At 39.7% G+C, this 23,622-nt stretch overlaps 1 protein-coding gene across 3 annotated transcripts in view; it reads left to right on the forward strand.

Moving 5' to 3' along the window:
• The window catches only part of WDFY4 (WDFY family member 4), a 125,490-nt gene that overhangs the window by 23,287 nt on the left and 78,581 nt on the right, over positions 1 to 23,622 (forward strand). For all 3 annotated transcript variants that reach the window (XM_017725986.1, XM_017725984.1, XM_017725985.1), the window contains exons 13-25: positions 3,766 to 3,859; positions 8,347 to 8,561; positions 9,444 to 9,544; positions 11,483 to 11,690; positions 11,961 to 12,037; positions 12,720 to 12,938; positions 14,379 to 14,563; positions 17,471 to 17,702; positions 19,652 to 19,803; positions 20,337 to 20,448; positions 20,564 to 20,754; positions 22,281 to 22,433; positions 22,796 to 22,869. In XM_017725986.1, coding sequence (XP_017581475.1) covers positions 3,766 to 3,859; positions 8,347 to 8,561; positions 9,444 to 9,544; positions 11,483 to 11,690; positions 11,961 to 12,037; positions 12,720 to 12,938; positions 14,379 to 14,563; positions 17,471 to 17,702; positions 19,652 to 19,803; positions 20,337 to 20,448; positions 20,564 to 20,754; positions 22,281 to 22,433; positions 22,796 to 22,869 — 2,013 coding nt within the window. The remainder of the gene's footprint in view (positions 1 to 3,765; positions 3,860 to 8,346; positions 8,562 to 9,443; positions 9,545 to 11,482; positions 11,691 to 11,960; positions 12,038 to 12,719; positions 12,939 to 14,378; positions 14,564 to 17,470; positions 17,703 to 19,651; positions 19,804 to 20,336; positions 20,449 to 20,563; positions 20,755 to 22,280; positions 22,434 to 22,795; positions 22,870 to 23,622) is intronic.

Below are 23,622 nucleotides of genomic sequence, written 5' to 3' on the forward strand. Positions count from 1 at the left end.
CGAAGAACAAGGTTGCTGGGACTTAAAGCTTGTGCTTTAAGTTCACTGCTTGAACCTGCCCCAATCAATTTTGACTTTTTCAATTATGTGGAAAGCTGCTTCCAGTCACTCAATACATTAAAAATAAAAATTACTCTAAGCTATTTTAAATGCTCTCTCATGCATCTGTGTCCAAGCATATGTGTGCAGACACATTCATGCTGAAACAGAGAAAATTGGAAAAGGGACAGTCATGCTGCCTGCCTCATTGAATGAAGGTTTATATCAAAATATATATCCTTTGTAGAAAGGGAAGACTATACCAGAAATCAGCTTTGCTGTCAGCTGTGAATCAGTTCTGAATAACCTGCATTTTGTAACTAATGAGATCTTCTGTCCCTTCACTTGTCTGTAGCTTTATCTTGAATCTCTCAGTCCTTTTACCAAATTTATGTTTCTGGTTGAAGTTTTGCTTAAAAAGGCTAAACTGATAAGTGTGAGACTTCTTCAACCCTTACTGTAGATTATTGCAAAGTCATCTTCCAAGTTAAAGACCAAGACATGACGTCTGCCACTTGTAGCAGCAGTCACTGAAGTCAGCAGAACTCTTTTTCCCTGAGTACTGAGGCAGGCTGAATAAGCATTTCTGGTTATATTTAAACTTGTTTGAAGAAAGTAGAAAAACTTGTGGTGGATTTCTTTGTTCCTTGTGCAGCAGATTTTAAAGTAGTCATGGAGGCGTTTGCTCCCTGTCACCACTCTTTAAATTACACTGGAAGTTTCTGGTTAGATACTCAGTGCTGGGGAGAGGACTTGGTAGCTTGGGAGGAATGAATGCTCTTTTCCAAGCAGATATTCCTAGCCTGATTTGGGAGAACTTGGGTCCATATGCAAAGAGTATATAGATGGTGGTAGTTACAGGAAGTAGACTGTCTGTTGCTTAAGTATGCATACAAGGGACGCCCAGGGATGGTAAGGGAGAGAGAGTAGGTCGGGGCAATGCTGGGAGCAGTGTGGCTCTGTCTTCTGATTGTCCTTCTGAAGTCACTAGGTCCGAAATGAGCAAGGCTTCCTATGTCCTTGTGTTGTTTTGCCTGCTGAGATGTGATGCTGTACAGTAATTGAATACCACTTGTGGAGAAATTAATCCTGTAAACTGGGACCCTTTCAGTTCTCACTGTCTGATTTGGGACTGTTTGTCTTGGTTATGGGATGTGAAGGCATAAAAGGAAGCCAGATTAGTTAGGGGTGGTTGGAGACTGTCCACGACAAATGTATGCAAACACAAAAGAGGAACATGTGCTGGAGAGCTGACAATCTTCAAGCCATAGAGCCTGTATCCTTTTCCAGCAGTAAATTTTATGAAAATAAAAAATCCCATAGTTTCTGCAAGCCTGTTGTTCCCCTGATGCAGCTTCCTCTTAGCTGTACTCCACACTCACACTTCCCCTTGAAAAGGTTTCAGGCAGCAGCTATGCAGCTTGAAAGGAGGAACTTCAATGCAGTCAGTGTAGGTGGCCTGTGATGCCCCATCTTGCAACATATATTTAACATTCCCAAAGAGGCAGGGAAGGGAGGTGACCCTGCAGGAGCCTGTGACTAATATATAAAAAAGTTAACATTTTAATGCTGGATAATATTGTAGCCCCTTCCACTGTCCTGTGGTCAATGATGCTGCAAGCTTCTGGGACACAGGGGAATTGATCCTGTCATTCCCATCTCAAAACCAGCCCTCTGTGTTCCTGCTCCTGCAGTAATGTTTGGAACACCTTTTGTGACAGATGAGGTCTCTGGTTTTCCTTTTGTTCCTGGTGATTAGACATAGCTTGCTGCAAGCTGTGTTAACTGAGGCTGATCTCTTTGGGAGGGAAGCCCTTCTTTGTGCCCACCCAAGCATCGTGGCTGCTGCAGCTGCTGTTACCACAGACAACTCAACTATGCTAATGGCTCTTCAGGTTCTTTGTGACATCTCATTTTGTCCCCAAACCCTCTCATCTGTCTTATTTTTAAGTAGCGCTAGTGCAGAGCAGATCTGTGATTCACAGCATGATACTGGTGAGATAGATGGAGTGGAATCACAGGGCTGACTGGATAGCCCTGGGGCAGGAGTATGAGACATGGGGTATTTGCAGAGGGGAGGAGTTGGTACAGGAAGACAGCTTTTGTACTAAGACAGGCCATAAAATGAGAAACTCATAGAAAATCACAGAGAAGGCTGGAGATAAGGCTTGTGTAATGTTCTTAGAAACCCTTCATGAGCCTTGTGGCCCTTCTCTGCACACACTCCAGCACCCCAATGTCCTTGTAGTGAGGGGCCCAGAATGGGGCCTCACCAGTGCCAAATACAGGGGGATGATCACTTCCCTGGTCCTGCTGGCCACACTATTGCTGATACAGGCCAGGATGCCATTGGCCTTGTTGGCCACCTGGGCACACTCTTGCTTACGTTCACCTGGGCATTGACCAGCACACCAAGTTTGTTTCCAGCCATAATTTTGCTCCTATTGATTTTAGTGAGCCTGGATTTTTCTCTTTTAAAATGGTGTGGGTTTTCTCAGCGAAATGTAAGTAGAGCATATTTTTGGTGTACTTTTTTCGTTGACATTTAAAAACGTGCCCACATTCATGTCAAGCAGAGGTTTATGTATCCACACTGAAACCACTGCTGCAACAACTTTTTATACCAGACCTGATTTTGGCTTACTGCACAGAAAATATTGCAAACAAGCAATTTATTTGAAATTATCTTTCTTGAGGATGCAGTAAGAATTATTTGTCACTGTGTGGCAGTGTGCTACACATTACTCCCTGTTCTGCTGTATCAGATGAGCCTTTTTGGGAGTGGCTAACAAACATGTTTAATTGCAGCCTTTTTATCCTCCTTTACATCCCTTGTAAAACTTTTTTTTTTACGCTTACTCTTATACTTGTACCTTGTGTTTTATAAAGTCCATAAAACATATTGTGCTTTATTTTGTCAGTCTAATTACAGCCATTAAATATTGTCCTTGCTTTTGCTGTGAGATCTGCTTCAGACAGATGTTTCTGACAGTGTACATCACAACTCCAGTTCAGAGGTGCACCCAGAAATGCTGATGATACTCTGAACAGGACAAGCCTGTAGTGCCTAAACTAGAGTTTCTGCTATGCTGTGGGTTCATCTTTGAGATATATTGGACCTCTAACCTGCATCATGGCATAAGCAGATCTTCTCTGTGATGTCTCTGATTCCTCAGTTCCTTCCTGTGCCTGAACATAAAAAGGTCGTAAGTGGCAAAAATGAAAACTGGTGGGAAAGCAGGTATTCAACTTTAGTTTACTACTTTAGGCAAATTTTGGTGTTGGAAGGGGAGGGTGACATACTGATTTTATCAAGACTGTCTCACCTTTGCTTAGTTCTATTATGTTTTAAAGTACTGAAGTTACTGTATAACTGAAGTTATAAACTCCTAGAAAATAAAAGGATAACACTGGTTGTGGACTGATGCATCAGTGATTCCTCTGGTTGTCTATTTTCTCTTCTGAAAATACCTTCAAAAGCAAAGTTTGTTTAAAGAGGCTGCTGCACATCTTTGAATGTGCAGGTCCCTGGGATGAGCAGGTGATGTCCTGTCTTTGTTACTTGAAGGAGGCTTCCAGTTGTTCTGGGTCATTTGTATTATTTGCTTAGTTTCCAATGCTGAGCCTGGTTGCTGCTAGGAGGATTTAATGCTGTGCTCTGCTGGAGCACTTTTAGACTCTCTTTGCTGTTCTTAATGATAATTAGGATGTGTCTTTTCACTGCAGGTTGGAAATGAGAGACTGCACCATTGTACATCCAGGTGCTGTCTGTGTCATGGTGAGGTTGCTGCCAAAACTGTACAATGAAGGACATGCTCAGGTGAGTCTGAACATATCGAAATGCCATCTAAACAGTGTCTTCTACTTCTCTGTAGCTTCTTTTCCAGGAATTGCTTACTCTTTGCAAATGTGGTAGTTCTAAAATTTACCTAAAACACTGTCAGGAGGAACAGCACAAACTTCACTGAGTCAACAGATGTGAGAACAACAAAGACTCTTGGCTGTCAGTTTGCCTAAGCATTTCTATACTTGTCTGATGCAGTACATGGACTTTGGTCCCAGAATACTTATTCCAAAGGCATAATGTAGAAGTGCCTTGAAAATTGTCTAAAGTATTGCTAACAGCCCTAGCAAACAGAAAAGTCTGGCTCTTTGGACCTAATGTTCCATAAACTTTTAATGCAGCTTAGAATGTATTTTTCTTGTATCTTTCTATATATATATATACACCCACTCTGAATAAAGATATTTCCTATATTGTATTGGCTATTTGGTCCAAAATACTTGAATGCAGTCAAGTACATATGGAGGGCCTGAAATAAAACCAGGTTATTCATCCAGAGCTATGAAAGGGGCAAATAGCTGCTGGCAATTTCCAGCTCTGTTTATTGGAATCAAGCCATCAGCTAGTGAAATTTTGTTAATTACAGTAATTAATTTCTGAAAAACAAGTAGAATCGTTAATTGGATGAGAGTGTCATCAAGAAATTAGAGTTGAGCTCTGCAAGAGAGAGAGCCTCTCAGACCCTCAGTAGATGGCAGTGTTCTTAAAAGTATGAAGGACTAGAGCACAAATTCCAGCAATTTCAGTTATGTATTTAATTATGCTCATATTTTCTTTTTTTCTCTCACTCCTTTCTTAGTCAGTAAGAAATTATTACTGGTAGTGTTTGTTTAGTATTGCTGTTATGAATATGATTGCCTCAGGTAAAACAGGACCACTATTATGCAAGGTCCTGAGTCAAACCCTGGCTAGGAGTTAACAAATGTCTTAAAGAGTTCTCATAAAATAACCCACAAAAAGGATACAGGAAAAATAGAATTTTCCTGACTATTTCTATTGAAAAAATCATTGAGAGAATGGATAGAATATTTCAGAGCTTGGGAAACTCACTGATGCTGCCAGGTAGAGACATAAAAGTCTGGACTTTAATACTGTTAATCATAACGTAAACCACTGCATGAATCCTTGTGCAAGGAGATTCTACCTGGAGCACAGGATTCTGGTAAGATGTGATGCAAAAGGTTTAACCTCAGTGGCTAGTGAGGGGGATTTACTTGGTAGAAGGAAAATAACTGAAGGAATTACTCTTTGGGTAGATATATCCTGTTCAAAACAGTGTACTATTTTTTTTTTTCTAGCACCACAGTGTTTGACAGCTGGATGAGAGATGAAATAATGGCTTTGTGGATGTATCTCAGACATTCATTAAAAAGTTTTAAGGGGTTTCTTGCTCTGAATTTAAGACTGAATTAAATAATACATTTTTTAGGAGCAAATATGGAGAAGAAGAGAAAATAACTCTTCTCTTTCCGCTTCTTTTAGCGCTGTGATAGATACTTTAGGCCTGAGTGTCCAGGAGTAACCTGGAAAAATCTTTAGAATCAGTTCAGGTCATGTGCGATTCCTTTGCTTTCACAGAATTGGCAATGAGAAAGCACTGCTTTTACAGAAACATTAATGGAACTCAGTAAAATTAATGTACTTTTGATTCTGAGCCTCAGAAATAATATCAATATCCTGCCAATTTTGCAACCTCTCACTGACCTTTGTCAGACTCAAGAAATGATGAGCTGAAGCAGTGTTAAGCCTGTCAGCATAGAAAACCCAGTAGGAGATAGTAAAACAGGTGATTTTGCACTTCAGCCATTTCTTATACTTTCTGTAATGAAAGTTAAAAGCTGAGGAGAATAGATTTGTGGATGTATATTCCTACCATTGCTAGGTATGATAAAAAAATCATTTGAATGTCATGGGTACAAAAACTTGCTTAAAACTTTAAAACTGACCAAGAGTTTTGAGTCAGTAAACTGTATTTAGAGGATATTGCTCATGTTCATGCCTATGACTGGAACTAAACCAGTTTCCATGTTTGACCAAATATAAGATCGATTTTCCTTTTATTAATATGTTGTCTATTTAGTGATGAAAGACAGCATTGGACACATTTCAAACACCTAGTAAATTGAGACATATTAGCATCCACTTTAGATATGTGGCCCAGGATATTCACAGAGTTGATTCTACCTTAAAAAGAAAGAAGTTACCTCTCAGACATATCTCATCCTTGACTGGAATTTTAAGATTCCAGAGTGTCATGACAGATCTTTACCATTTGTAATGTCAGATACTGAGATTGCCTGTATCTGACAAGGCTGAGTAAAGGAAAGGAAAGAACTTTTGAGAAGAGAATAAAAGAATTACTCAGTTCTGTCTCATCATCCTGGTAGGTTTCTTGTGAATACGGACAAAAAAAAAATCCTCTCGCAATTCATCATGTAAATTATCTATACTTTTGCTAAATGATATTATTGCTTACACAGCTGGATTTTTCCTTTTTGTTTTCATCCATGCCTCTTGTACGATGAACTGCTGTCATAGTCACTGTTGTGAAAGTAAAACATTGTCCATCAATAAGGTTTTTGCACCTTTTAAAAAGACCCTTATCCCTGGTTTAAATGTAGGCTAAATGACTTGTTCTTCCTTGTAGATGTTAACAAGGTAACATTTTTCAAGTATTTTGCACACATAATTATTGCTATATTGTTCTTAAATCTAAGGAAATTGTGTCCTTTTGAAGTGAATGCACAGCGACAAAAGTTCATAATTTTTCCTTATCTTGAATATAACCTTGAAGATGAATAGTAGTGAGTTAAATTCAGCTACCAAGTTTTGAAACTATAGGCTCTAAGGAGAAAAAATCTGGGTACTACTTAAGCAGATTGGGCAAATTGCTAGGTGACATTTTGCCCTTAAGACTAATCTGAGGCAGAGCTCAGCTACATTCTAACTACACCTTCAATATCCTGATTCACGGTGCAAGTAATAAGTGTTAGGAAAATCAATCCATGCATACAGAAACACACAGCATGGTTTCCTGGCCACCTTTAATATTTCCACTAAAATCTCATTTTACTGGAACAAAGATCCCTGAAAACAGCACATTTTATTCAAAACAAGGCAATATTGGTATTGACAGAGCTGCTAGGCTAATGAAAACAATCAATTTTTTTGTACACCATTACGCTTTTATTGGATTTATTTTGGAGTAAACCAGTTGCTTCACTTAGTCAAGACCTATGTCAATCTTTGTTTAGTGGTATTTACACATACTTTCCTACATATAGTCAGAAATGGAGTAAAATATTAATTAAAATATTTATAAAGTTGTGAGACTTTGTAATAGTGTAGTTTAGTCTGGTGGATGATTTTTATATGTAATGCGATGCATAGTGAAATTTATGTCCCTGGCAATAAATAGTCCTTCAGAGAGAAGAAAATGTTATCCAAAGAACTCACCCTTCAGATATGAAAAATGGTAATTGAGTTTGCAAAAACAGTATGTATGTTGCAATGGCTGTATTATCTTCTAAGTATTGGGGATGCTTTGAAAACAAATTGCTTGTGGGCTTTGAAATTGTTCTGTATTGGCTTTGTCTGGTTGAATGAAAAAGAGCTCAATTCCTCTTTACACTTAATAAGCTTATTCTGAATCTAGTTACTTCTCATTCATGTTATAAAATCAAATCCCATTGCCTTCATTTGCATTTCTGTCACCATTGTTGTCCTCTTGTTTAAAAGTTTGCATATCTATTTCCTAGAAGAGCATATGAGAAAGCTTGAAAGCTCTTGGAAATAGGGAATAATTAATCTTTGTAAGATTTGTGTTTAAATATATTATCCAGTTACTTTTACATGAAGTCTAGTTAGGTCAATGGAGTACAATTCATTCCCGAATGGGAACAAATTGCTCTAAAAATAATTTATGAGAATTGAGAGACTTTAAGATCAGTAAGAAGCAATAATAAAGTAAAGCGTCAATTCAGGAAAACATATAGAGAAGTGTTTAAGATTGTTTCATGACATTGCTTGATACAGTTTTGTTTAAGAGCAGGGTTTTAGAATGAAGAGTAGATCATGTCAATATGGCTCTCCACAGGCTCAATGTTAAATATATTCTGAATTCCTGTTTGGTCTTGGAGCTTATGCCTAATAACCTGCCCTTGGTGGCGATCCCTTGTTTGTGAATGACAGCTGATTGCTCTCTTCCTTCACCACCATAGTGTCGAGGCAGGAAAGCTGAGTTGTGGTTGGCCAAGCAGCTGCTTGGATGAGTATATGCACACTGTTTAAGTGCAGAGCTTGATAGAATAGCCATGCAGTTCTGCTTGAGCCTCTTGCCTTAGGGGCTTCAGATGTTTACACTCAGGGATTTGACAACTGAAAACCAAATTAAAATAAAATAAATCAGTTACCATATACAGTTTAGTTCCAGCCCTCTGACTTTACTTCTGTGTCCATTTCAGCTTTCCCAGGAAATCCAGTGTGCTCTGGTTGATCATATCCAGTCCCTGGTGAAGTCAGAGAAGAGTCGTCAGGTGATGTGTGAATCTGGCCTGCTGAGCACCATCATAACCTCCTGTCAAGATGCTTTCTGCAATGACAGCCATCCCCTGCATCTGCCCCTCACCAGAGTGTTTGAGAAGCTCGCATCACAGGCTATTGAGCCACATGTGTTAAGGTATCAGATTGTATCTAATGGAACCAATTTGCTTTAGTGGTGCCATTTTTTTGCAAAGTTTATATAAAAATTAAATGCTTCACATAGTGCTCTAATTCAGCAAGACTCAGCCTTTTGTTTCAAGTCCCATTTAATCCTCCTTTCTCACTGATTGCAGGATATATGCTTAAATGACTCCTGAAGATGGTATGAGTCTGTAGTGTTCTGCTGCATCATCTCTGCAGGGGTTGTAAAGCCATTTATTAATGGACTAATTAAGTCATTGCAAAACAACCAGGGTTATTCTCTCCTGGTATTCATATGGAGAAGCTGTTTTCTGCAGAGTAAAAATGACTTTTTCGTATCTCAGATCCATGTCAATGACAGATGCAGAAATAAAAAGTATGGTCTTCTTCCTCAGTCGCTGTTTCTAGTTTGAGGTTGCACTTTCTTCATTAATGCTAACAAGTGCTAGACATTACAGTACCTAGCAGGTATCAGAGTGCAGGTAAATTTAAATATTCATTGGAAGATTGTATTTCTTTCACTCAAATACAGAATAGGATTTCTATAAAAAACCTCAATAAAAACCCCCAACCCATAGATTTTTTTCTTTCTGAATAATTACAGCTAGTCAAGAATATTGATGAAGAAAAGAAATCTTTGATTTTTTTTCAACAGGAAAATCTTGAAAGGAAATGTGAAGCAAACTAAATATTTGTGATGCTACAATGGAAAGCATTTCTTTTGTTCTGTTTGGGATGTCTTTAAAATTTGCTGTTAAATACAAAAGTTGTTCTCCAGATCTAAGCTCTATTTGCATGGTTGCTGTGACTACAAAGTGTCTGGCTTCATTGTTTTCTTTTTTTTAAGTTGCTTTCTTAATTTTTTTTTCCATGTTAGGCAATTTCTGTGGTTGGGAGGTTCTCCATTGCTACCTTCCAGGCCCAGCGCAAACAAGCCCAACGTCCTTTTGTGTCAGGGGAGTGAGTCAGCTAATGCAGGTAAGCACACAATGAACAGTCTGTTGCTGATACAGTGGCTGAGTTAGGCATGTCTCTGAAATGACAGGAAACTGCTGTTGAGTAGGTTGTTCCAAGATAGTCACAGTGAAGGTGGAGTATGCCTGGAAGTTTTTCACTGGGTATTGCCCAGATTGGGTGGTACTTGAACAACACTGAGAGCTGATCTAATGATCAGCAGAGATCAAATTGTGATGTCTTTGCTCAAGTTAGATGCTGAGTATAGACTCAGGCTTTGCTGGATCAGACATGGAAGTGATCTATAAAAAAAATAATATTCTACAAATGAAGTGGAGTGTCTCCTTGGTTTGCAGCATGTTTTTCCTGTGATTTATAGATAGGAATGGAATAAGGATGGGACTAAAGAGCATTGCTTTTTGTAGTCCCGAGGATATCCTAGTAGTCTGCCTTGCTTATATAGGCTCTTCTCCATAGGAGCCCTGTCATACATGAAATCCCTAATTGTGCTTGGTCTTTGCATATTAAGTGCTTTAATTAATTAATTCTGAGTTAAATATTTTTTAAATTGAATGTTAAAATTAACCCATCACCCAGGTACAAAAATCAAGTTCCATTATCAGTGTTTTCAATTGTTCAGAGTAGTTTATTAAGAGAGTTGCACCATTCCCAGTTAAAAATTCCCCAGTTAAAAATCCCCAACTGATGCTCCCTTTTCAAACTTCAAACCACCTGTACACCATAAGTTATCTTTCCTGTGTTTACTGTATACTTTTACAAGTGTTTTAAGATGTGTTAGATGTATTTTAATATTTTTTTTTAGGTGTTTTTACTTTGCACTTTGGTCCAAGGGCTAACTCCAAAACCCCAGTTCTAACAGCCAGCAGCTATTTTTAGCCCCATAGCCTTTACCCTGTAGGCAAGCTCCGTGGCAACCCGAATTTTAATGAGGGCATTTTAGCACCCTTATCTCAACTGATACCACCCCTCTGACAACGATGAGCTATTGGTGGACTGAGATGATCTGTCAAAGGGAAAGCACCAATCACTTTAAACCAAAGGGGCGGGCTGTGGGCGGAGCAAAGGCACTATAAAACAATGATACAGGCCTCAAAAGTTGAGGGAGGAGGGGTTCTCTGCAGGCTAGCTGTGGTGGACATCAGTGCTGGGCATTAAAAGCCTTACTCCTATTAAGGAGCCTTTAATAACTTTTTTCCTGACTTTTGGACCTGCCAAAAGCCAGCCCAGCACTGCAAGTCCTTTTTCTCTACCTGAGGTCCAGTGCTGACCCAGCCAGAAGATCTCAGATCCCTGCGCTCCTGGGGCATACCATCTACTGAGCCATAGGATCCCAAATTTTTATATTTTTCTAATTTCTGTAATTTTTCAATTTTTCTGTTTTCAGTAAATTATTTTAATTTTTTATTTAAGAGTTGTCTCTTTTCTCACAGCCCTTTCTCTGCTGTAATGTATTTTATAGATGAGAGGCTACAGTATAGCAGTATTTAGTGCTTAAACTATTCTCATGCCTGAGACACCTGATACAGTATGATCCATATCTGGGTCTTAAGTTCTTTGCAGTCATTCTTCAAATCCTCTCCCACGTGTTTCTTTTAACTATTGTGTTACAGCAGAGTTGAATGGTCTGTGTGTAAGGAAAATGGAACCAATGGGTTGGGAACAATTTTTGGTAGGGTGAGTTCTGAAGCTGCCTGAAGATGTGTGGGAAGAAAATACAGCTGAAATTATGGCTATGGCTGTCCTGCCAGCCTCCCATTTTGAAATGCCTTCAGTGCAATATTTTTTTGTATTGCTGAGGATTTTTGTAAGCTGTTGAGGATGTGTTATTTCAAGAGCATGAAGTGCTGTTCTGAGCAGTGATGAATAGAATATGGGCAATACCTGTGACTGGAAAAAGACTTGCAGACATTGATCTGGTTAGGCACTGTGTTCATCTTTCAGGTTCAGAAGAGCGTGTGGTGGACAGCAAAACAGATCCTCAGACAGTTGTACCTATCAGGACCTCTCCTTGGCTGTCTAAAGGATCTGCACTGGCACTCCAGACTGCCATGAGTCTCATCTCCATGACATCACCTCGAAACTTCCAGCTACACGGCACGGCTTTAGCTCCATCGTTTGTGGAGTTTGACATGTCCATGGAAGGCTATGGGTATGGCTGCTGTTGCTTTTATTTTAGCTGCTCTGGGGTCTCCAAGCCCTTACTCTGAACGCAGTAACTTTTCACTTCTCTCTTCATCTTAATCTATGTACCCTATGGCTGCTTTCCTTGCAGCAATGCTGCCAACGTATTTTGTTGCTGTCTTACTGCTGACAGCCTACTCTCTGCCTTGCTGGCATGATTCTGCAATGCCAGAAGTCCCTGGTGGCCTTCAGGGATGATTTTTGTTTCTGATGAATGGGTGCTTGCTTGCTTTTGTAGGTGTTTATACCTCCCTACCTTGGCCACTGTCATGGGATCCAGTGCAGACCAATCTGTCTCAGGAGGGACTGGCATGGGTAAGAACTTTGACTCACCTACAGCTTGCTGGGAGCACCAGCTTCTCAGCCCCAATGAAAGCATTCAACAGTTGTAAGAAATAAGTTGTGTGTTTCAACGTTTCTGTCTCTCTGCCCCAGACCAGCTCTGAACTGTGTAACTTGTACTGCTCAGCAAAATGCAGCACTGGCTACAGATTCATAGTGTGATGAATTAATATTAGCAATACAATTTTAAAGCAAGCTTCTAAGAAAACAGACTTAGCAAGTAAGAGCCACCAGATTTTAGGGTAACAGACAATGGAAGGAATAGGAACTGTCACTTAAAGGGATTTTTCTATACAACAAAAGGCTCTATTGGGTGGAATGGGAAATGGCTGTACTTTTGCTTCCTGAATTTTTGTGAAATTTGAGAACTTGTTTCTGGCTTGGAGATTGCTAATTCATGAGCTCCATAGCATGGAGCCCTAGCAGTCATTTCTCATCGGTCAAATTTAGGTCATTTATACATGTGCACAGACTCATATGTGCAATCTTTGTGATACTGAATACAAGCAGTGAAATCTAACAGAATAGAAATTAAACCCCATAACCTAATGTTGGTTCTTCCATGGTATGGACTACAAATGAAACACAAAGCAGTCTGCTAATGGCTGCCCAAGGAAAACACCTTCCTTAATGCCTTTTTGTTTCCTGTCTACAGGCATCAGAACATTCCCTCCCTCAAGTGGACTGACACTCTCCTGCTGGTTCCTGGTTAGCAAGTTTGGTTTGGTGCACAACAGCCACCCACTCCGCTTCCTTACCATTGTGAGGCACATGTCAAGAACAGAGCAAGAATTTGTATGCTTTTCTGTAAGCTTCTTTCCACAGGACCTTTCTTTGGTCATTTCTACAGAAGAAGTAGAATTCCAGCCACTTGGTAAGGCTCTTTTCAGTCAAGCTGCAGTGCTGTGTCCTCTTATTATCTGGAATTTTTCATTAATAAATTTCCTCTTCTTTGAAGTACCCAGGATATTAATGAGATTTCTCTTCAGTTTTCCTCTTGCATCCAGTTGTGATTGTAATTCTTGGCCATGTTTAATTTTTAAGTTTGCTGTAGGCATTGTGAATTACTGCAATATTTTATGGAAAATTTTTGAGTGCCACTTATACTGTGGTGTGCAGTTGTGGAGACTGGGCTTGAACCAGTCTCTTCTGTGTGACATTAGGCAGGTTTGGAGAGTAGGACTGAGAATTTGGGGAGTGATCTAGCTTCCTAATGAAACAACTCATTTCCTCTCCTCTCTTTCAGAATGTTTTCTATTATGCCAATCTGTTAATATTGTTCCCTGCTGATATTTATCCCCTTTTCCTTATTGAGTAGAGTAGGTATTTCAAATGTAAATGTGATTGAATATTCCAGAGGAGGTTGGAAATGGAGTGGGAATAGTAGCTGGGACTTCTTCAAGCACAGCTGACATTGTATGAGTGCTCTGATTGTCTTAGATAATGATAAAAATTCCAGCTTACCTTTTTTCATAAAAGCTACAAATTATTATAGAGACTTTTATAAATAATGGATTTGCTCTGAGTTTCTCTGTGTCAGCTGTTACTGTTTCTGTCCGGCTCTGTGGGGTCACATGCATGCACGCACACACAGACGCATGGCTAGCTTCAGTATAAAGTCGGTCACCAAGAGATAGGAAGGGCCTTTGTGTGTATTCCAAGAGGAGCAGTTACTGCTTCGCCTACACTGTTGAAGGCTACAGAGGCAAAGGCGAGAGCAATGCCGAACTCAGGGGTTTTATCTCGGGACAGGGAAAAGGCGGGACTAGGGAACGGGACCAATGGGGAAACTCTGGGGGAGTGACGAGGGGTAGAGGCTGACAGCCAACTGGGGGAGCCAAACTGGGGTCGATTACCGTAACAGAACAAGGCATCTGGGGAGAGATTTCTTTCCCTCATCATGACCGATAAGTCTCTGGCACCAGAGACTGTCTTACCAATAGCTCTCTCTATCCCTTGTGCCACAGGCTAGTCGGCCATCACAGTCAGCTAACTGTGAATATACTGAGGGGTTCTCCCCTTAGTGAATATGTTGGGTTTTCCTAGGTCAGGGTAGTTTTGCAGCGTCAAGGCAGATAGCAGGTATTATTTGGGAGGGTGACACGTATGCTGGAGGGAGCTTGAGAGTTGTGCAAGTTGTAGGTCCTGATACTAGACCTTGGGCAATGTTTTAAAGACATTGGACATAATACCATCGAACCACACTCTACCCACAGAGTGTCATGCTCTTTCTGTCCCATTTGAAAGTTGTGTTCCAGAGGTTGGTGAAGGTAAGAAACTTTCTGTTGACTTATCTCTGTTTTTGCTGTTACAGATATTATGGAACCTGAGGGTGAGGTCCTAAATCCCTCCACATTTCCAGGGCAAGTCCAGTTTGGCTGTGGTAAACTACTGGTCACTGGCCAGTGGCATCATCTCACAGTGACAGTTGCTAAGGAAGCAAAGAAGAACTGCATTGTGTCAGCTTATATAAATGGTCAGATGCTTGGCTCTGCAAAGGTAAAGGCTCTCTGCATAGATCTTGCGCCTGACTTTTGCCTTGCATTGCTTCTAATTTTCATCTCCCAATGCACCTACCATGACTTTTCAGTATTAATCTGAGAAACTCAAAGCATGGTGATTTACACATGTAACACATGCCACTGTGCTGGGTGTGAGTGGAGTCAGAAATCCATACCAAAGAGGGTGTATTTGTGCTGCTTTTCAGCAGTATGTTCTCACCTTATACTGATGCTTTGAACTAGTTCCCCCTCCCCCTTCAGCATGTAGATAACCATGTGGTGGTTATCTCCTCTAGAGCTGAAGTTCCCTAGGTTGCAGGTAGCTCAGGGTTATGTTGCTGAAATTCAGTTAAACATTTAGGTCAAAATTTTCTGAGTTTACTAGTGATTCAGAGGACCTATCAGTTTAAGCCCAAAATTTGCAGAAGTCGCCATCTATAAAAAGTACTTCACATCAAGGTGTGACCAGAAAGCCCTAAACCAAAGATAACTTGGATTTAGGCTAAAACCTGCAAAGGTGATGAATTATGCAGGGAGTCTTCACTTTTTCTTTTGAAGAAAGCTCTTGAAAGTGGAAAGGTCACAGAGAAATAAGCTGCTGTGACTGGCCAGCTCTTTGCAAGAATCCAAAGATGGGAGCAATGTCAGTCAGTGGTCTTTTTCCTCACTAGCACACTAAGCATTCAGGAACAGATAGGTGTTCCTCTGGGTTAGTTGTACAGTGTCTGAGATTATATCAATTCATGAGTTCATTGCAAATATTGGTGTACTGGTATTTCCCCTAATGTGCCATTTCTTGTGATTTTTGTTTCACAGCAGCCAGTTCTCAGGTTGCATGAGATATCAGGCAAAAGTAATCCAAATGCACCTGAAGGGTTCATAATCTACGAGATAAATGAGAATAGCCCCTGGTTTATATTATTAATATCATCATGCTCCTCGTTTTGCAGTAAACTCATACTATTTCAGAGATCTAATTTTTGCATTTTGAATGCAGTATAGAAAAGGCAGCCTGCTCTTTCTAGTATGTCTCTGATTGGTGTAGTGTTATTTTGGTTTTGTTTTTGGATAGAATCCTATTATTAATTGAAACTTGTAACCTTGGTTTCTTCCTTTTTGTTCCCATATTTCAATTCAATCTCAGCACGTGCAAAGCTCACTTGCGTGTTTTATGCTTCCCCTGTAAATGCAACCTGTTTAATTCAAATATTCTCTTTATCATACTTGGGAAAATGATCTGTCTTATAAATGTCTTTTGGGACCTATATCCATTTCAAGAATGAAAATTTAATTTAATTTGACTTCCTTCAAATGAGACTGAAAGTCATCAATAAAACTAGGCCTAAACATTGCAATTGATTAAAGAATTCTCAGCAAGTGTGTTTAACATTCAGTGAAACAGCTCATATAAATAAAAAAATCCTTTAGTAAACAAAAGATTGTCCCAGTGTTGGGGTCACTGACTAAATGCAAGCCTTCATCTTGATATGTACAGTGAAAAGATTGTCTAAGAAGTTAGAAATGGACAAAGGCCCTTAACAATACCAAAGGCTATATTTAGTTGGTGGCTATGGGGCGGGTATGTATGTGTGTGTGTTACTGTGTTTCATCAAGTCAAATATTTATTCACTCAAGTATCAACTCCTGCCTCTTAATATTGACCAGCCCTGTCTTCTAAATCTCAGTATCCAGACATCAGTAAATGCTAGGAGTCTCCCATCCTAACAGCAAGTTGTTAAAGACAGGGCTAAGCCCCAAAGTACAATATAGTTTCTCTCTACCAAAAAATTCCAACTACTTCCTGTTAGAGCTCTCTACAGTTAAATAAAATAATAGACTCTGTTCAGGAGGCCAAATCATTATTTTGGTACCAAAAATAAATGGCCCTGTTTCTTAAACAATGTTAGCTCCACTGAAGCTTACTGATGCACTTGAACAATCTACACTCTTCAAAAACTGCTTATTCTCTATTTGTGCCAGTCCAAAGTGTGATCTGTAACTTTTCTTTCTGTGTTGTCATAGTCAGGATTATGAATTTTAGAAGAGGAAAAATATTTCTGGAGTCAAGACAGGGTTTTTCTTTGCCAATACTTGAAATTCTTTTGACTGTGTTTTTGGAACAAAAATTAGCCTTAAACATTCCAAAATGCTTATGTTTACAGTACTTCTCAAAGTCCAATTTCTGAAAAATAGCTGATAATTATTGTGTGGGTTGACCTTGGTTGGATGCCAGGTGCCCACCAAGCAGCTATATCACTCCCCTTCCTGGCTGGACAGAGGCGAGAAAATAAGATGGAAAACGACTTGTAAGTTGAGATAAGGCAGTTTATTAAAGCAGAAGTGAGTTTTCATGTCCACAAGCAAAGAGAAAAAAATAGGTTTATTCTCTACTTCCCATCAGTGAGTGCTATTCAGCCACTTCCTGGGAAGCAGAGCATCAGCACATGGAGCAGTTGCTATAGGAGGCAAGCATTGTAAATCATGAATTCCCCCGCTTCCTCCTCCTTTCCTTAGCTTTTATGTCTGAGTTGACGTTATACGATATAGAATATCCCTGTTGTTAATTTGGGTCAGCTGGCCTGGTTGTGTCCCCTCCCAGCATCTTGCCCACTCCTGCCCCTTGATGGGGGGAATGTTGGAGAGACAGCACTGATGCTGTGCCAGCCTTGCTCAGCAACAGCCAAACCCTGGTATGCTGTCAGCCCCTTTCTAGCTCCCAGCCCAGCACTGTGAGAGCTGCTGTGGGAAAATGAGCTCCAGCTCAGCCAGACCCAATATAATTTTGTTGCACAGCTGACTGAGAGCTTAATGAGCAAAGAGGTGGCAGGCAGTACCTTACAGGGACAAGACCCCAGGGCACCCTGAATGTATTGGATCCCCTTAGTGAATTCCTTCTCTGTTGCAGATGCAATATCTCCAGCCTTTACCGGGTAGCTGTGTTTCCATGGAACCCTCTTCCTTTATTGATGTCTATGGGTACATAGCTACTCCTCGAGTTTGGAAACAGAAGTCCTCTTTGACCTGGCGCCTTGGTCCTACATACTTGTTTGAAGAAGCCATTTCTGTGGAAACCATAGAAGTTATTATTAAGCTTGGCCCTCAGTATTGTAGCAATTTCCAAGCAGTACAACTTCAAGGTATGTAATAATTCTCATATGTGCCACTATTTGTCAGGGCAGTGTTCTTTTTATTTTTATAATCTGCTATTAATGTTCCAACTGTGTCTAGGGCTCATTCTAAAAGTCTGGAAAACTGCATTACTGAATGTTGTACAAGGCTGTAGTAAGATACACAAGGATCTTGTAACATACTGTGAATTGGAAAGAAGGGCAGGAGTCAAGCAGCAGAGAGAGATGAAGAGTAAAGAGGTATAACATCCTGAGCTGCAAGATTGTGATTTCTGTTGGACAAACATTAAAGCAGAAGCTTTAACTGAGATACTCTGCATTAACAGTGCTAACAGGGGGGAAAAAAAAGGGCAGAAAAAGAAGTATGGAGCTTAATTGCAAATGCCTGCAGTGTAGGAGAGAGGGGTAGGGGAGTAAGATACATTCCATTCAATGAAGAGGCTTTTTAACTAAAGTATGTTGTTAGCTTCAATTCTTAAACAGACAGACAAAACATTTCAGTTATTGATTACTGTTTGTTCAACATTGAACATTCACCTCTGTGCTAGAGCTTGGGATGAAGTGGGATGGTCATTTCTCATTTGAAAAGAGCAAAATAATCTTTCTTGGTGACACTCCAGCCTAGCACAATGTGAAAAGACTGGCTGAGAGTACTCCTTCAGAATGCTGTCTATCTACACGCAAAAATCTGCAAGTCAAGCATGGGAAGGGGTTGTTGAAAGAGAAATGGTGTCAAAGTACAGCTCTGAAATAAAAACATTACCTGTAGAAGTCAAAAGGATATGATTTTTTGAATCATTGAGTCTTTATGAAGTCTGGGGGGCTTGTTTTCTGCAAAGTTCTCCCCAGATGGGAAGAACTAGTACTAATTATAGATTGTGTCCATCTGACTCTAGTTATGCCCTGCTGCAGGGAATCACAGAGCAACATATAAGATATGATCTCATGATTGTGAAATGATCTCCCTCTCTCTCCCTGCACTCTCCCTATTCCATCAAAACACTCAAAGGGACTTGGTCAAATGGAAATTCTGACTTAAAAAAAAAATTACCACAATCCCCTCAAATACTATGTTTTTTTCCTTAAAATGGATTGATGACCTTGTTGCAAACAGCAGTGGGAATTTTTGGCAGTGTTGTGTCCTGTCTTTCCCACTACCTCATTGCTTCTCACTAATCAGCTGCAGTTGTGCAGAGGCTTAGTCCTAAAACCAAGTCCTGCTGGAAGGGAAACGGTGACACAGTCTTGGGGCATTTACTTATAGTTAATCTTCATGTGGTGTATGAACTAATTTTTTGCCTAAAGGGGCTGTGTGACCAGCATTAGTAAACAGTTTTGTAAGTCAGCTGTTTTCCTAGTGTATGAAATTGTCAAAAATACAAGCTTGACCTTTTTTTTAATAAAGGTACATACAGTTTTTCCAAGTGTGAGCAGGAATAGAAAGTTCTTTAAAGAAATGCATATGGTAATTTCATGTAGTTATTAAGCTGCTGATCCTGGTACTTTTTAGAAGCTTCCCAAACGTTGTGAGTTGGCAGCTCTAAACTTTTGCCTCTGCCCTCTTTCCACACAAATCTTTGCTTCTGGTATCCCTGATAAAGTTCCCAGTAACACAGAAGACCTCTGAAATGTTTTCTATATCCAGAAAGCTTGTTTGTTTATATCGTGTGGACGGAGGGAGAGGTTTATTCTGGACTTTACTGAGCTTCATGAGATGTTATGAGAGGATATTGAATCAAGGCAAAGTAGCAGAGGACACAGCCAAGCACATCTGCTGGTGATGCAAGCTGCCGTGAACTGTGTTGCAAAGGGTGAATGTTTTTTTCTAATTATAGTTAAGACAAAGTAAAATTATTTCCTAAATACCAGTTTCCTCCAGTTATTTTTCACCTGCCTCTCTGTCTTGCATATTGAACAAACGAAGTTCCTTCAGACATTCACAGTCTCTCTTGTTTTAGGTGAGGACCAGTACAGTGATCATAATACTGCACCTCTGGTGGCAGAAGAGAAGATTTCTTTTGGAATCAATGCAGTGTGCTCATCTCTCACCACAGTCCAAGATATAAAGAGCTCTTACAATGAAGTGGATGGTCGGCTGATTGCCAAAGAGGTCACAAATTCCCCTTGTCTTAAACAAGTTTTCTCTTGCTTCTAATCAGTTTCCTAGAGCCAAGTTTCTGACTTTGTCTTGTCTGTGTACCTTCAGTGCTTTTTTTGAGCTTCTTTTCCCATTCCTTAACTTTGTTCTACTCATAGGTTAATTTTCATATATGGAGAGGAATAGATTGGACAGTGTGAGCACAATGTTAAAAGCATTTTTTTGAAACAGGAACAGAAGTCATAATTTTCAGATTTTGGGATAACTTGTTTCATTCTGTGTTTTCTTAATGCCTTCACAAGGACTTTTCACATCCTGTTCTATCATTCTTGCTAATACCAGATCTACTGACGTGAAAGTAGTGGAGTTGTGGGATATTGTAGATAGGTGAATGTTTGTCCTTACAATAAACTTGTTGTGAAAAAAGATGGTTTTCATAGTATAAAAGTAATAAAATAAGCTAAAGTGTCAGAGCATGCATTTGTTACTTTTAGTGTCCCCGATACTACCAAAGGTTTTCTTAAAATGTCTTTTATCTGTTTTAGATTGGGATTAATTCTCGGGACAGTTCAACTCCAATATTCCTAGCTAAGAATATTGCTGGGCACCTCTCAGGTTCCTTGCGGACTATTGGGTCAGTTGCTGTGGGCCAATATGGTAAATGTACTTGTCTTAATGCTTAATATTTTTTTAAGAGTGAAGCCTTTGTCTGGCTAATAACAATAGATTTGGTCATGTAACTTCCTGGTAGAGTAACACTGCAATTTCCTAGGGGTAAGAGTGTTCCAGTCCACTCCAGCAGCTACTAGTCTGAACTTTATTGGAGGCCCTGCCATTCTCCTGGGTCTCATTGCTATGGCCCGTGATGACCACACCATGTACGCAGCTGTCAAAGTCCTGAACTCCATTCTCAACAATAGCCCATTGAGTGGAAAACTGATGAGGCACATCCATGGATACCAGGTAGACACTCTTTTGTTCATTCATTCTGGTTGTAATCTTTTCCTTGTAGATATTTATCCCCAAATCCATCAATGGGAATGAACCAAACATATCTTGGCTACAGGCACTTGTGGTTGGAACTTTGTAAGTTAGGAGGGGAATATAGGATAGTGCTCTATATGCTGTGTTTATAATTCCTGGGAACCTCTGTAACAGTTTATCTGCTGAAGGGAAGGAGATGGCAGATGCCTCTTGGTCAGACATGATTTAATAAACTAAATAAACCAGTGCAGCAGATTTGTGACCGAACCACTTTTCACCTTTTACCAACACACTTGATCCCTACACAAAAGACCACTTATCAGGCAGGTTTTCTTCCTCCCCTTGGCCTAGGATTCCTCTTTACAGACTGCCCAGTGTAAGGTTGACAATGAATTCCCACGGCTCAGTCTTCACTGTGTATGAGGAATTGTGCTGATAAAAGTGCGTGCTGTCTGAATTCACTGATTAGGTCTATCCCAGATTAATCTTTAAACCTGAAAGCTATGCAGATTGAAGATTTTGGTTATATGTAAAGTCTATATATGTAATATTGGATGGATTGAGGCTCAAGAATAAAGTTTCAGTTTAGTATAATTTACTTCATGCTGAGTAGGTGAAGCAGAAAACTCTGAAGGAAAAAAGAAGGCTCTTTAATACAGAAGGTTCCAAACAAGACTCCTAACATTAGGGTTTCATGAATGATTTATTATAAACTCTCAATTTTCCCAACATGCAAATTGTTCATAAATTGATCACAATTTATAGCAATATATTTATCCTACTTAGATATTGCTTGCCCAATCCTTTTTTGTAGGTGAATGCCAGTCTTTATATTGTGTGAGTGTTCCTTTTGATTTTTTTACTAAATAGTGTTCTTTTCATGTGACTGATCACCATATTGCAATGGAGTGAAGTGGTTTTTTTTAACAGCTAAGTAATAAATGTGTCTTGATATGTATTTTCAAATTAATTTCTATTCTTCCCAACCTGCTCAAAATGTAATGGCTTTCTGAACATTCTTCTCACAGTATTGGGAAATTGTTGGATAATCAAAGGCTCAGTTGAGAAACTGGCAATGTTTCATAAATGTTCTTCACTTGGAGAGGTGAAAATTAATATTTTTTAAATTAAGACCATTTGTAAGCAATTAAGAATACATCCATGAAGAACAGCATAGAACACCTACTGTGGTTATTTATAGTTATATTTGTCTGTTGCTTTTTGTACATTCAATTCAACATAATATGGCAGATATTTTCCTGCTGTTCAATGCCACGGAGTTGTCAAGCTACTTCAAAAATTGACCCTTTCATTTCCTGCATGAAATTTTGTGTCTGGACTGAAATCTTCATTTTCTTCATGATACTTATGGAAAATGTATGCATGCATGACTACTACAGCTGAGTAAACAGTGTATTGGTCTTGAATTAAAGAGAAGTGTTATATATCAGTTTATAAATAAAGATTTATACTTGGCAGGTACTTATTCAGTCTTCTTTTTTCAGTTGCTGAGCTATCTATTGAAGAGGAAAACCCAGCTGCTGAACAGCAGGATTTTACAGTTAATGTTCTCCCTGGTGGGCACAGCTGAGCTGGGCTTCGAGTCTTCAGTCATCAAGAATTGTAGTGCATTCCAGTATGTTCTCTGCAACTTTGAGGTAAAACTGTTCATGTTACTCTGTGGGTTTGGCTGTATTAAAGATGGCTTTACAATACGAGGTTTGGTTAGTTCCCAGCACCACCTGTATCCAATATTTAGGGTGGGGTTGTATGTTGTGCATTATCACACTGTGGCTCCCCAGGTCTGCAGGAACACTCCCAGAGGGCCTGCTCCTCAGGGCTAGCTCTGGAGCTACAATTCCCTACGCTAGCAGGGACTTCCCAGTGCCTGCAGGTTGCATTACAGAAATGCTGAATGTTATGATTTTCTCCCTAACTAGATTTAACTGTTTCTCTGCTGCAGGTACTGTTCTCTAAGTTCAGCAGAGCGGTAAAACCTCTGCTTTCCTTTGTCTTTCAGCTTTGGATGAAAGCACCAGAAAATCTTGACCTTGTTCTTCTTTCCCATCTTGTGGAGATCTTGCAGTCCTCCAGGTATATAGAGGTGTTTGAATCAGACACCTGTGGGACAAGCACATCTGTAACCTGAAGCTAGAACTGTGAGGTGGCTGTGAAGGGTCTAGTCCCAGTTGGAATCTGTGGATTCTGGGAGTGAATCATTCCTGTATTGCTCTTTCAAGCCCGGAGCTAGTGATTTGATCAGCCCCTGAGATGACTATGGGGCCAGACTGGGCAAAGATATCTGGTTACCTGGTTCACGTGCAACTATTGCTGTACAATGAAAGTTTAAATATCTGCTGGGGAGGGGAAAATTGAATGTTTGAATTCAGTATGAAATAATTTTTTAAAATATATAATTGAAGTTGTGTTTAAAATCAAAACACAACCGTTTTATCAGTATGCGTAATCATCTGGACTGGAGTTAAATGTATCTAAAGAGACAAAGCATGGTAGGGGGGCTAAGTAGCAGAAAGCTCTGTGGAGAGCTGTCTGATGTCCCTTGCTGAGTTTTCCAGGAATAGCATTTTTTTCTACCAACTTGCTGCTTGAAAATTCTATAATGTTTTCTTTGAACTTGTTGGAATGCAGCAGTTTCTGGGGGAGAGGGCAGAAGAGAAGAGTAGAACACACAGAGTAGTCTTCAGATCTCCATCACTGACACATGTTCAGTTTGTCTGACAGTGTTTGAAATGTTATAAAGACAATATTAGAAGCCAAAAGCACAAATTATCAGTGCAACCTGAGAATCCTTTTAGCTGAAACTTCGGCAAATTTGGTCATTTCCAG

This window comes from Corvus brachyrhynchos, unplaced genomic scaffold, assembly GCF_000691975.1.
Source record: "Corvus brachyrhynchos isolate BGI_N302 unplaced genomic scaffold, ASM69197v1 scaffold61, whole genome shotgun sequence".
In the NCBI taxonomy this organism is placed as follows: Eukaryota; Metazoa; Chordata; class Aves; order Passeriformes; family Corvidae; genus Corvus; species Corvus brachyrhynchos.